The 14453-nt window shown below is 51.5% G+C and overlaps 1 protein-coding gene across 1 annotated transcript in view; it reads right to left on the bottom strand.

The window, feature by feature from the left end:
* Window positions 1–14147, bottom strand: part of CCBE1 (collagen and calcium binding EGF domains 1) — a 155102-nt gene extending 140955 nt beyond the window's left edge. The window contains exons 1-2 of the mRNA XM_004683941.2: window positions 13973–14147; window positions 13405–13485 (exon numbers count right to left, since the gene is read on the bottom strand). Coding sequence (XP_004683998.1) covers window positions 13405–13485; window positions 13973–14106 — 215 coding nt within the window. The 5' untranslated portion in view covers window positions 14107–14147. The remainder of the gene's footprint in view (window positions 1–13404; window positions 13486–13972) is intronic.
* Between the last annotated feature and the right edge of the window lie 306 nt (window positions 14148–14453).

Here is a 14453-nt window from a genome sequence, read left to right on the forward strand (position 1 = left end):
GCTCAGCCTGCCCGTGCTGCAAAGCCACAGAACTGACAGCAAGAAAATCATCTGAGGCCACTGAGCTTCGGGGAAGTGGTTTGTCATGTTGCAATAGCAGACAGAAGAAAATGCTGTTGAAATTAAGTAATGAATAAAGTATCAGAATTAGGAATGTCTCCACAGTGGCTCTGCCATGTGACTCTGAGCAACTTCCTTGACCAGCCTAAGCCTTAATGAAGCTCATTTCTTAAGTACGTTTTACTCATAAGCTTGTTGAGGGGGTTAAAGAAAAGGTCGCTTAACACCCTGCCCAGGGCACAGTAGTGTGCCATACGTGACCCTTATTACAGTATTTTTTTTTAACACAGTCTAATGTATTAAGTATATATTTAGATCTGGCTAGAAAAATTTAACACGCTCTTCTATAATTACACAATATTTGTATTACACAATATTTGCATTTCTAAGAAATCTTGTGTAATCAACAATTGTTAAAGAATAACTGGTCCCATAGGGGAAAGAGGTTGAGTTTCTAAAATTTCAAATTTATACTACATTACATTATCTCTAGGGATTTAGTAAATAGCTTGTAGCTGCAAGACCTTAATATACAGGTTTGCTCAAAAGTTTTTTCCACCTCCGCCAAGATCATCCTCTGCACTTCTCCTGTACAGTCTTTTCTTCATCACCTGTGACTTTTCATAGGCCACAAAATGGTAAGTAGAGTGTCCATTGACCAAAGAAACGAAATTGTAGCTCAGATCATAAAAACAGTGAAGGAAAGGACCCAAAATTAATCAGCTGCCTTAAGTGCCACCAAACACTGTCCCGATGATGGTCCCACCTTCCAGTGGAGAGTGTCACTGCCAACAGTGACAGCTGCAACTACAGTCTGAGATCTCTAATCAGTCCCTTGCATTATGTCCAATTTATGGTACAAACGCTGATCCTGCTGGAGAAAATTCCCCCGTTATGTCCTATCCATGGTGCTAATGAAAAGGTTACTTCTGCTTAGCCACTGTAATGACTATATAGAATATTCTGTGCTCAATGACTGACTTTTCTCAAACCAAGCAACAATTAAAATCTGCAGCAACTTCACCTGCCTCTCACTCACAGAACCTTCATGAAAACTTCTGATCGTCAGTGTTTGCTCCGAGCAGTCTCCAAGTGGAAGTGGACAGCTCCCACCTTGAAACACTGCTCTTCAACAGTGTTAATAATGTCCTCTCTCATCTCCCTCCTCTTTAGAATCCTGGTCACTGAACAGAACTGCGTCACCAAGTCAGAGACCACAGCTCCCAGAGACGGGTGAGAAAGCAGGCCACCCAATTGCCAGCAATCAGACGTTTCCCAAATACTGCCTAGAAGGCCAACAGCGTTTAGACCAGAGATGCAGCTACCGGAAGAGCCACAAGACCTCAGGGCAGGATGGAAGGAAGGACAAAGTCTGGAAGGACAGAGCAGGGCCACTAAACGATTAACACGAGCAAGGAAGAGGAGCCGTGAGGCGACAGTGAAGACAGAGGATGTCACAGGTAAGAGTGAAGAGGACCGGGAGCCGTCCTGAAGCAGCATAACCAAAGCAGCAGCAACACCCGCCACACTGCCCAGCCAGGCTGGACGACAGCACCCACTGGCCCCATAAACAGGCCCAAGACTGTAGCCCCCATGCTTGAAGGTCAGTTAACAGGACCAAACCTGTGAACTTGCCTGCTGTGAGGACATCTTCATCACATTATATTCTATTTTACAGTGGCCCTGAGCAAAATTTCTCTTTGGCCTTAATCTAGAGAAGTGCCATCGCTCCCCGGGGCACCGTGTGGTGTCTACACGCGAACCTGTTTCATTGATCTTTTTTCTCACTGGCTCCCGGGAGCTCAGAGCTCACAGCCCAGACACAGCCTGTGTCTTTACAGTATGTACGCTCAGCCCTGGCTCCACTTCTTAGGTCTCTAGACTTCTGCCTTTTTAATTTATGCTATCTTCTACTTTAAGCATTGTAAACGGCCTTGCAGATCTGGAGTGGATCCAAGTATAAATTTACATCCCCAAATAATAAACATGGCTCTGTTTCAGGAGATGATCGTACTACACAGCTACCATGTGCATTCACTCACTTCCAGGCTATTCGGCATAAACACGGATCCAGCAAGGCGCTAGACAAGGGACACAAAAGTAAGGCAGACAGGACCCCGCCATCATGTCCAGCTGGGGAAAGACACAAAATAGGCCAAGGTGCTGTGACAGAATGAAACAGGGACTGAAAGTGGAGAGCCAGACAGGTGGGGAATAATCATGGTAAGGAGTCTGGGAGTCATGTTGATTCTGAAAATAGGGACTGGGATTGGGACATTTCTCTTCTGAAGCAAAGAAATCCTTTTTTTGAAGAAGAGGGAACAGAAAGGGCAATAGCTTGAGACAAGAGTATGTTTCAAGAAATGTCACTGAACTGACACTGAACTAGCAGAGGGTAAAGTACATCGCCACACCTACTGCAGCCCATTTGGGGCACCTACGTGCTTTTTTAACCAATGTCAATGTCAATAAACTAAATTATCACGTTAGAAAGAGCAACTTTCTCAACCTGCTAAAGAGCAGCAGAGAAACCCTTAAACAGGGAAAGAGTGAACGGTGGGCCCCCAGGATCAAAACCAAGTACGAGGTAACTGTAAGTTTCTACACATGGGGCGTATTTCATACCTCTCTTTTGATAGCTAAGTTCTTTAAAATAGGACATCAGATCTTCAGTGAAAACAGCCTTTCCTCATAGCCTCTGAAAGCCGAAGCAAGAAGGCAGGTGCAGCAGCCACAGAACCCACGTGGTGAAGCCGGCGGCGGGCAGCTGCCCAGGGACAGGCTCCCGACAGCCATCACCATCCCAGAAATGGCTCCAGGTGTGGGCACCCAGGCCTTAAACTCCCTCTGCCCTCGGCAACAGCCAACTGTCAGAGCCTCCAGACCAGGCATCACCAGCCTCAAACATCCTTCATCATTGACGGCAACTTCAGTAGTCACCAGAGAGGATCATGGGCCTTTCACTTAAAATGTGCTTCGCTGGGGCCCTCCCTGGTGGCGCAGCGGGTTAAAGCGCAGCACTGAGAATCTGAAGCCACTTCCGCATGAGCTCGATTCCCGCCTGCTCCGGAGGAGACCACAGACCACATGGCGAGCCAGACCTCTCCTGACCCGCCCGCTGCTCCCCTCAGCAGTGTACTTCGTCGATCTGCCTGTTCTGCTCCCCACTCTGTCACTGGTGAAGCCTCTCACCCTCCGCATCTCTGGCCTGTACCCCAGTCCTGTATAAATAAATAAATCTAAAAAAAAAAAAAAAAAAAATGTGCTTCGCTGGAGGGTGGTGGGAAAGGGAGCAAATGGAGGGTGGCGGCAGAGACTCGGAGGAAATTGTTAAGGGAAGGCAGTGAGGATCCTACGATTTTGCGTCTCCATTCCCGTTGTGTCCACCCTGAGAGGACGCCATCCTCGCGAGGCAGCGGGCAGTCAGCCTCTGCAAGTCTGAAAAATTCAGGTCATTCAGGAACCACTCTGTCTTGCCAGCCCCCAGAGTTCAGACACCCCGTCACCTTCAGGAGCACACCCATCCACAAAGCTGCAGTTACATTGCCTTTATCGCTTGATCTGTAATTTCTGTGATTTAATCAGCACGATTACTGTTACAACAAAGATGCAATTATGTGAATGCAACTGCGTATTATACACAGACATATCTGGGGCTGCCTGGGCAAAGGCCACATGGTAAGTACAGGGCTCAGGAGATAACTACACAGTCAGACCACAGGAAGGATTGCTTCGGATCGCATAAAGTGAAGCAGCCCCAGAAATATCCTTGTGTTTGCTGAGGGCTGAGCTCTTGCTGCTGTCAAAGGGGAGGACTGAAGAGAAACATAAAAGTGGAATGGGAAGAGAAGCTCTGCGAATGCAGATTTCCTGTCACACTGTGCGGAGAAGACAGTGTGTGACGCTTGCAAGGCAAGAAAAGCACAGCTTGACACTGAAAGCCTTCATGTGCAATCTCCTCCACCATGCTTCTATCTTGGGACAAATGGCATGCGGTGCAACCAACACAGCAAAATGTGTGTTGGTTTTGTTTTAATGCACCGAAGTAGCTCCAGACAGCAAGCAGGGAGGGTTCTATCAGAAATGCACAGCGACGGGGTCTGCACCATGGGATTAAGCAATGATAAGCATCAGAAACTCAGAACTCTTAAGAACTGGCCTACCCTCATGCTCCACACCTTGGTCCACTCCCTTATTTCCCCCAAACCCCAAGAGTATGGAAAGAAGCCAGAACAGCATAGGATGTAACGAGAATGGGGACCCAGGTATGCCAGTGGTCTGCCAACACAAGATTTATCTGTGCATTTCTCTATAGAAAGGTTTGGACCTGCAGTCATTGCAGCAAAAGACTTGGTGGCCGCAGAAGGAAGAAGCCCAGGATGTCTGCACCCACTTTCTCTTTTGCTGTAAGACTAAGACAGACGTTTTCAATCTTGGTTGCATATGGGAACCAGGCAAAGAGCTTGAGAAAATTGTTGGTGCCCAACTCCCATCCTCCAGGGATCTGACGTCACCAGTCCCATGCGCTCCCTGGACGCTGGGAGAGCTTTGAAGCTCCTCGGACGATTCCAGCACACAGGGCAGGCTGTGACTCACAACCCACAGCTTCGCAGACAAGCAGCCCAGAAACGACCAGGACAGAGCTTCTCAAGACTTCACATGCACAGGGAAAGCACAGGAATCTCGAAACATGCAGATTCTGATGGGGCTAGGGCCTGAGCATCTGCATTTCAGACATGTCTCCCTGCGTGGAGTTAAAACAGATTATAACACGATCATCAGGTTACCACAGAAAACCTCACAGACACGGCCTATGCCAAAGCAGGCAGAATGATGTTCTGTTCCAAACCCCTCCTCCCCTCCCCCCCCCACCCCGGGGTGCTGCTGAAAGTACCCTAAATTCATGGGCTGGCTCAGGGCTCTGTGGAGCAGTAATACCCATGGAGATGTCAGAGCATCAAGAATGTCTCCTTTGTCATATGGCCCTGTGTGTGTTGGGAGCTTTGCAGGACAAGGAGGGGGTGTTACAGGCTCCACTGTGCCACCCCAAAGGCTGTCTGTTGAAATCCTAACTCCAGGCTGCAGAATGTGGCTTTTCTGAGACCGGGTTTAAAGAGGTTACAGGATTAAAATGAGGTCCTCTGAACGGGCTCCAATATGGACAGTTGTGTACCGATGCAATGTGAACAGACACATGAGACATGTGGACATGGAGAGAAGACATGGAGTGGGATGCCTCCAAATGACCCCACCTGCCAGCCAATGTCGATCCTCCAGAAGCTCGAGAAGATATATTGTCTCTCACCGAAGCCACCTAGCCTGGCAGCAGGGGTTAGTTCTCACATCTACTTTGGGTAAGCTGTCTGACATGTTTTCACTGGTCCTTACCAGCGAGTTGACATCCCTGTTTCTAGCAGTCCTCTTTCCTTCCATCTAAAATGCCTTTTCATTTGTGGCTGGCAGAAAAGCCAGGTAACCACAGTTGTTAGGTCCTTTAGGAAGAGTCCAGTGGGGGCCTGCCTGGTGGCACAATGGGTTAAAGCACAGCACTGTGAAGCTGGCTGCAGCTGCTTTATTCGTACAAGTTCATGCCCCGGCCTCAGAGGTGACCCACATGGCACAGCAGACCTCTCCTGACCTGCCCGCTGCTCCCCTCAATCTGCCTGTTCTGCTCCCCACTCTGTCCCTTGTAAATCCTCTCAATGCCCCTGCACCTCTGGCTTGTACCCCAGCTTTGTATGCACAAATAAATTATAAAAAATAAAAATAAAAAAAAACGCAGTGGTTAAGAACCAAGGGTCTGAAGCCAGACTATCTGGCTTAAAGCCCAGTTGCCGCTCACCGGCCCTGGGACTGGAGGAGAAAGGAGCAGGTGGGCCCGGCCCTGGGGAGTGGGCCCCGGCCCTGGGGAGTGGGCCCCGGCCCTGGGGAGTGGGCCCCGGCCCTGGGGAGTGGGCCCCGGCCCTGGGGAGTGGGCCCGGCCCTGGGGAGTGAGCCTGTGCAAGGCCATCACCGCTGGGCACAGGAGTTTCTGCTCACACTGCTGTGACTCTCTTACTGTGGGCTTCTGTTCTGCACCCCGGGCTCCCTCCCTCCCTCCTTTCTCAGCTGGGTTCCAAATAGAAACTAGAACCGGTTGCCTGATTAAGGAAGTGACCTTCACACAAGTGCAGGGTTCCTGTGTAAAAGCTTTCTGTGTCCAAGCAGTTGCTGGAAAACAGATGCAAATGAATATTCAAATCAGTTTTTACAACTTTTAAAAATTCCTTCGACCACACTTTCTCAGAGACAAGGTCCCATGATGTGCATTCTAGGTTCTTCTAGCTGTCCAGGCTCTGCCAGAACCAAAGTGCAGGACATTTTCTGGAGTGCCCTGGCCGCATTAAAATACTCTTTGTGGTCTCGGTGGGTTCCTGGGAAGGCAATTCCCGCTCTGTCACGAAATGCGCCACCACAGAAATTGTGAGCCATTTCTCTATAGGAAAATTCCAACAGGCACAGACATGTTATCAAGAGCAACGCCAAGTGAGAGTAGAGAGAACTGGTAGGCAGAAAGCCGCGCATGACCTCTGGCCTCCGAGGAATAGGCGCACACTGAAGGTTACCAAAGCTGCAATTCTGTTGTCTTTTTCTTTTTTCTTTTTTCTTTTTTTTGCTGCATTTTCATGAGTCTAAAGAAATTTTTGCTCATGTATGCAGGCAGAAAGGCATGGGTAATGAGACCTGGTATTTAAAAGAGCAAAAGTTGCATGCCAAAATCTGTCAATGTCTATTAAAAATGTAGTCTGCTTGTTTTTAAAACTTCATTGGAACCATCAGCAAATCAAAACCCGTTATGGTCCACCATACTCACAGCAGCTTTATTCACAATTGCTAGAACAAGGAAACAGCCTAAATTGCTTTCAACAAATGGATCAAAAAGATGGGGTGCAAATACACCGTGGGATATTATAACCCCAAGAAAGGGTGAAATCCAGCCATTTTCAACCAATGGAGGGAATTTTCTCCACAGGATTAAATATGCTGCAGGCATAACATCAGGCCCTCTCCAACGGGGATTTCGGGATGGAGACGCCGGGTCTAGAAGGCTCGGACATGCAGACACTTGTACAGTGGATTACTGGGAGAGTGACAGCCAGGACCATGGGGGCAAAGCCTTCCAGAGCACTCTGCTTAAAGCCACCTCGGGAAGTTAAGAGGCTACGACCTGGACGGATGTGTCCCCTAGCTGGGCCAATTCTGAAGCTGCCACCCACCTCCCAGGGCACAGGGCCAGGGAATTTGCCTCCTCCTAATGCTTTCACATTCCAATCATTCTTAGAAATGTGGAACACGTGCTGAAGTTTTTGCTAGCACCTCTGCAGAGAAAAGTAGCTACCCCCACCCCTGGGTTTCTCCTGCTTGAAAGGACACAGCTGGGTCACAGGAAATTTCAAACTCTGAGCCTCCCCAATGTGACGATAGTCAGATGAAAGCCAAAAATAACTTCTGAAAAGTCTCAGAGGACATCCTTGGCTCAAAAGCCCTTTACTGAAAGATAGACTGAAAAATCTACGTTTCAGGAGAGATGTTTCTCTTCTGTCCAACCCACAGATGTGCTGAGTACCTAGAACCACGCTTGGGATACTGTGCACTCGAGTATTTGAGGGACTGAAAACTGTTAGTAAAACTTCAAAATGGACAAACAGCTTCACGGGAAAGGACAGGCGTCACCTAGCAGCCGAGGGCTCCAGATGTTAGAGCTCTTTTTCATCCCCCATATAAAAAACAAACTGAAACAGAAGGGAGACCTTTGTTCTCCGGATAACTGGGATGCCCTGTGCAGGGGACCCCCAGTCACAAAAGCCATGTGGTTCCCCTGAGGAGGAGGCGAGGAGGCTGGAGTTGGGGAAGCAGTACACTGCTGACTGCAGTGCAGAGATTCTCCTGAGCACAGTGCTGCAGAAGCAAGCCAACAGGCATTTGCTTTTCGGGTGCACCCACCCAGGCTCCACTTCCAAGTGCGCACAAGTCAGGTGTCCCCAGCTCAGGACAATGAAAGCGGAAACAGACCCAGTTCCGCCCAGTGTAAGGGCCGCCTTCAGCGGCCAGTGCCATTGTTAGCTGTTCCCTATCTTTCTGCCGTTTCTGAGGAGAGCCGAAAAGTGACACCCAGGCTGGTGTGGCCCACCCCTCTCCTCTGCCACCTGTTCAACTTAAAACAAAGTTTCCACCTTCAGGGCAGCCATCACCCTCCGAGTGGCCAGTGTCCACAGCTCATGAATGGGAGGCGCAGCAATGCCCACCCCCTTCCGCCTCAGGTGTCAGTTCCCGCAGCAAGTTCCTGGAGTTTGCTACACCCGCCAGGATCAGCACCGTAAACACAGGAGAGAGTGAAGCCGAGCAGGCCCAGCTGGGAAGTGACAGCCTTCCCTACACAGCTGGCAGCAGGCAGAGAGCTGGGAGCACCTGAGCTGCTCTGAAGGACGAACGATGCCGCATCTCATCACCCCCTTGCCACATTAACAGTCATTTGCTGGGCACCGTCCAGCCAGGGAGGCTGCCGGGGTGACGGCGGGGCCAGGCGGTGGCGGCCCTCAGAGGCTGTCCACACAGCGGGAGGAGGTTTAGCACCAGAGACCACCTGCGCAGGCCTGCAGGGCAGGTGACTCTGCACAGCATCCCACTGCTGCCTGTCAAGCCAGGGTGGGGTGGCCAGGCCTGGTGCCTGCTTATGGGGAGGGGGGCTGAGGTCCCAGTTTTACCACCAATTCGGAGCTGTCTGTCCTCAGCTATGTTGGCCATGCGATAGGAGGCAGAGGGCTGAGGACAGGATTACATTCTTGTTTCTAGGCTCCCTGCAAATCTAGGCAAGGGGGAGATCTCCAAGGTCCTCGAAACTAGGGTAACAATTACCCCATTCCTTCTTAGAAACAAGTAGGGTGCTGTGGGGAGTTTACAACAAAGGAAGGAGAGATGTTTTCTGCCGTCTTTCTAAGGTACTAGATTTCTGGATTACCCGCTTGGAAAAGCACCTGTAAAAACAGAGGTGGCCGGCCCTCCCTGGTGGCGCAGAGGGTTGAAGCACAGCACTGAGAAGCTAAAGCCATGTCCTGAGTTCGACTCCCGCCTGCCCCGAGGTGACCACATGGCGCGGCAGACCTCTCCTGACCCGCCCGCTGCTCCCCTCAGCAGTGTACTTCGTCCATCTGCCTGTTCTGCTCCCCACTCTGTCTCTAGTGAAGCCTCTCGCCGCCCGTGCACCTCTGGCCTGTACCCCAGTTCTGTATGCATAAGTTAAAAAAAAAAAGAGGTGGCTTCTGGCAGTGGTCTGAATCCACCCTTTCACAAATACCTAGTGTCAAGCTTCAAAAACCAAAAGAAATCCAATGTCCAGGGGCACACTATGTGCACGCCAGGTGCCAGAATCAGGGAGATGTGAACGTCACGCACAGCACTGTTATCAAGCCTTCCTTGGGGTAACAACTCATCACAGAAACCCTGTAGCATTTTACCAGAGAGAAAACTGGAGCACAGAGGTCAAGAAGCTGCTGAAGGTCATAAAACAATTACGCAGAGCTGCAGTTTCAGCTGGGGCAGAGTTTGTTTTGACATCAAAGTCCTCCGGAGGAGCCCAGTGACCCACTGCACCGCCTTCCGCTGGCCTCTCCCCTCCAGACTCAGGTCCAAGGCAGTTAATCTGGTCGAGCTGCTCTAATTAAGTGAGCTTCTTGCTCTCTAAATTCCAAATAAACACATCTGCAGAGACACCACTTTAACTTTCACCTTTAAGCAGCATCTGGCAGTGTTGCTGCATCATCTCAAAGAAGAAATGGGAGCGTTTGCACCCTTGCTGGGTCCCATGGGGATGCAGGCAAGCGCTGTGCCCGGGGAGAGACCAGTGACCGGGTCTGCGGTCAGCGCTACTGCTACTTAAACACACAATGCTGGTACAGAACAAGGTCTTCTCTTATACAGCGCTTCCTAGCTGCTCTAATCTCCGCATCGATGGTAGAGAATGAACCACACGGCTTTGAAATCAATCATGTACCACTGTGTATTGATTACACTTTCAAAGGCCTCCGTCTCCCATAAGGTCTGCAAGCTCTCCGAGACAGGGGCTTATCTTTCTCCGCTCCCGTTTTCTACGGTCCTATTTTAAGCTTAAATAGACATTCAAATCCTAAGTGCCTCCAATTTAGTTAGGATGTTTATCAGACACAGCTGCATGCAATTAAAATAGGGGATTTTGTTGAGGTCTTTTACACACAAGGATATTCCTGGGTTTACTTTTAAGAAGCCTCTAAATGTGTCATGTTATAGACATGCAACCCCAAAAAGGAAAGGTAGACATAAGCCTTTTGTTCAAACTACACAGTTTGGGAAAGGAAAATCAACTTTGGGGAAACTTGAACAGCCAGAGGATAATACCAGGAGTAACTTTAGAACCTAGATAAGTCACATCCAACTCCGACATCAAAGAACTGGTGAAAATACGCCCAGTACCAGTTTCTGATGTTGAGCAATGGCTCGTTCAGTATCACCAACATTCATTCAGCAAGTGTTTACACTTTGGGTACCTCGCTCTGTGCACACGGGCAAAACGTATCTAGAGGCACACACCTGCGGTTAGAAGAAACCTTAAGGAAGGAGAGCAGTAGATGTATGAGCCGATCTGGTGCAAATACCATACTACAAACGCCATCTCCGAGTAACAGTAATTCAAATGTTTTTCCATCCCATCGTTTTCCCTGAATTTATAGCCCCCCTCCTTAGATCCCAGGATCCGAAAAGGTCAGCCCACCTGGGGACACCTCTGGGATGATAAAAGGGTCCAGGCTTTGAAGTCAGACAAAGGTGGGTTTAAAGCTGGGCTCTCACATGTGTTAACTTCGTGACCCTGGGCAAGTTTACTTAATCCCCTTGACAGAGTACCCGCTTCTGTGGAACTGAGATAATACACTGCACAGTGGCTTTGAGGATTAGTGGTAATGTGCGTAAGTGCATTAGAACAGCAAGTCCTCTAATTGTCACTTCATGTGCACTAGAAAGGGCCGACGTGGAAAGCTCAGGTGAAACAAGTGCAGAGGGGTGGGGGCCCAGGATAGAGACTGCTCTGAACCCACCTTTTCTCCACAGCACCAGTCTCATGTCCCTTAGGTACACAGACAGCCCACATCATCCTCCATGATTTTTTATCACATTATTAGAAGTTCAGTAGTGATTTCCAGAATTCTCTCACTTGGGCTAACCCTTCTGCTAGAAACTATTCATCCAAAGGCCTGGGGTAGAGTGGGAGCCCCTCTAGGCAAAGCAGCCCCCAGCAGCCTCTTCCTACACTACTGACAGCTTAGTTATGGGTCATCCGAGCATGGCGAGTCCAGCTTCCCGGAAGGCTGGTTTTCCTTGGCTGCTGGGGCTGGCTGTCTACTGCCAGAGGCTGGTGGTAGGTGGAACTAGCTAGGCAGAGGCCACCAAGCTACTGAGGGTCTGGAAATGGTCAGAGGGCATGTCCGGGGTTCTGGGGTGTTATTCCTCCAGCTCAGCCCACCCATGCAGGTCTGACCCAGGAAGCTGGGGCGGAGCCTGCATCCCTAACACGAGGAGGCCCCACTGGAAGCAGCAAGGGTCTACTGTGCCAGGGCAACCAGAACTTGCAAGCCAAAATCACAACAGGCCTCCATTCTTGGGGTTCAAAAGCAAAAGGGGTCAGCAACTGCCAACCAACTTTGAGAAGCTAGTTATAGAAAGGATAAAACCAGAGTCCTTGACTTCCATAACCTGAACACTAAAAAAGCTGAACAAGCTCATACATAGGGACCATGAACACCCTCTCTTCTCTCAAAGTTCTTTACTCGGATACCAAACAGTCATGTTTATTAGCTCTCATAAGCTCCTTTAGACCGCAGTTACTGAAACCAAGTCGAGATACCGCTGTCTTAGAAATTTTTAATTTGAAGAACGCCATGCTGTTTGCAAAAACTGGAAGATGACAAACAGCTGAACCCGTAGGATCAGGTAGGATCAGCCTGAACACCAATGAGGCACCACACGTTTCTACGAACTGGATGTGCAATCTGTAACCGTCACTGATGAATGTGCAGTCTGACCCTCAAGGACAGAACAAAGATGCCAACCACATCAGGGACACTGAATGTGCGGAAGTAGAGGCTTTATCCAGGGGAACAGCGTGACTCAGGAAGTACGACATGGGCAGCTGAAACACCGGACCGACCCACAGCAGCACCCCAAACCAGGTGGTTTCACCAGCCAGGTGACCCAAGGAGTGACTTGATTATCTGGAGATCACCGACTCTCCACAGCCAATGATCAATAGGAAAGCAAGGTACTCGTGTACCTGGTGAAGTCTCACTAACCTGACCAGCCCTGGAAACTGGGTGCTGGCACGTGTAAAACATTCGTTGAAAGTATTTGATAGATCCATTTGCATCGTGAAGTAGTAAAACTTCCTTTTCTTGCAGGCCCACTTCTGAGGCCTGCTATGCCACCCTGCACTGCCCAGCGTTTATCCTGGCGTACAACCACCATGGGATCCCCAAAGCAGATTAAGGCTGGGGATGTGTGGTCCCGGTAGCTTGCACAGTCCTTGTAAAAAGCAGGCAACTAATAAACGTTTATGGCTGCTTGCCCCCTTTACCCCCTGCTTTCCCTAGAACAGAAGCCAAGAATTCAACAGGGGGGCTGGAGGGAAACAAATTGTCCCTCACTTCCAGAGGGCTGCAAGCTGGGAACAGATTCTCTTTTTGTTGAGATAAGAACCACCTAGGGAGCATTTTCCAGCTCGGATTTCCTAGCCCTACCTAGGCCTACCACCAGCCAGGTGAACCCTGGGAGGCAGTTTCATAAAGATCCTTCCTCTCTGGAGCCTCAACAAAGTATCAGGCACCAGCAAACCCTTCCCTGTGCTTTCACCCACAAAAGCCTGACAATTACTCTCTGTCCCAGCAGAAGGTCAAAAGACAGCCAAGGGTCAAGTAGTTCTTTGTGGCTGACGTTGTATTTTTCAAAACAAAACGCACACGCAAAAGCGGCCATTTATCTTTGCTCTGCCACTCTGCTTACGCTCTCAAATTCAACTCACTTTCCTTCACAAACTCTCAACCTCATCCCCGCCTGCCGTTCACCACGCAAGTCCTTCACGGAGCTGTCCGTGGGTGAACAGTCTCAGGGTCTTAGGGCGCACACCCTAGGTGCAGACTGGGGTGCCCGCCGGTGCTCTGGCCCAGATATCACACACAGGGCTTGCACCCAGGAGAACTCCCAGCACCACCGAAGTCCCGGCCCGGCCCCCGAAGGCGACCTCAAACCCCGCCTTCGCGTGCCCCTTCCCAGCCCGAGACTTACCTGAAACAGGTGGTGAGCTCGCCTGAAGTCTTCAGACACGGGTATTTGGTGGTCGAGATTTTGTTTTCTGAGCAGACTTCTCTAAGAAAAAGTGGAGGACAGCTTGGTTGGTTCCTCGCGGGAGGGCGGGCGGGCGCGCGGGGGGGGGGGGGGGGGGTCCCGGAGCGCAGCGGAGTTGCAGGGAACCGCGTCCCGGCGCGCGCAGCAGGCACCGGTGCTCCCGAGCGCCCCGAGAGCGGACGCAGGGCCTGGGCGGGCCAGGTGAGCTCCCACCGAGCGAAACCAGCTCCCAGCGGGGGGTAAAGCCCGGGAGAAGCGGGGCACCGGCGGGCGGCAGGAACGCCGCGGGGTATCACGGAGCCCTGACCCACCCACAGACGCGGAGCCCCGAGGGCGGGCGCCAAGGCGGTTACCGGGAAGCCGAGTCTCACCTCGCCTGGCACAAGAGAGCACCCAGCCGGTGCCCGCTGCGGCAAAGGCGTACGGGTCGCTGCCGCCTGGCGTGGTGGGGAGCGGCTCCCGCACCCCGCGAGCCGCGTGCGCACCAACCAGAGGCGGCAGCGCTTACCTGTCGCGGTCCTCGGGCGCCTCTCGGAAGCTCCACGCGTGTCCCAACGCCAGGAGCAGCAGCAGCGGACCCAGGCTCCTGCCCAGCTGCCCCCTGGCCGCTGCTCCCCGGCTCGGCGGAGGCACCGGCACCATCGGGGACGCTCGCAGCTTCTTCCCGGCGCGGAGCTCTCTCCCCCGCCCGGCGCCCGGCTCCTCCGCGGCCGCCACCGCCGCCGCCGCCCTCCCGACCCCCGGCAGGAGGCGCTGGAGCTCAGGGGTGCTGGCGCCCACCTGCACGAGGCGCGGGAGTTAGCGGGTGTTGGGAGGAGGAAGGGTTGGGGTGGCAGGCTCGGCGTTGGGGTGCTGAGTGCGAACTCCGCAAACAGGCAAAACCGGGCTCCCGCGGTGCCCTGGTGGGCGCGAGGACCGCGTAGTCCAGGTCGGCTCTCTCGGGGTGCTCACGCCGGTCCCTCAGACTGGCTCGACTGGGCTCTGGGCGG

Source organism: Condylura cristata, unplaced genomic scaffold (assembly GCF_000260355.1).
Source record: "Condylura cristata isolate star-nosed mole 26May11 unplaced genomic scaffold, ConCri1.0 scaffold00016, whole genome shotgun sequence".
NCBI classification, from domain to species: Eukaryota; Metazoa; Chordata; class Mammalia; order Eulipotyphla; family Talpidae; genus Condylura; species Condylura cristata.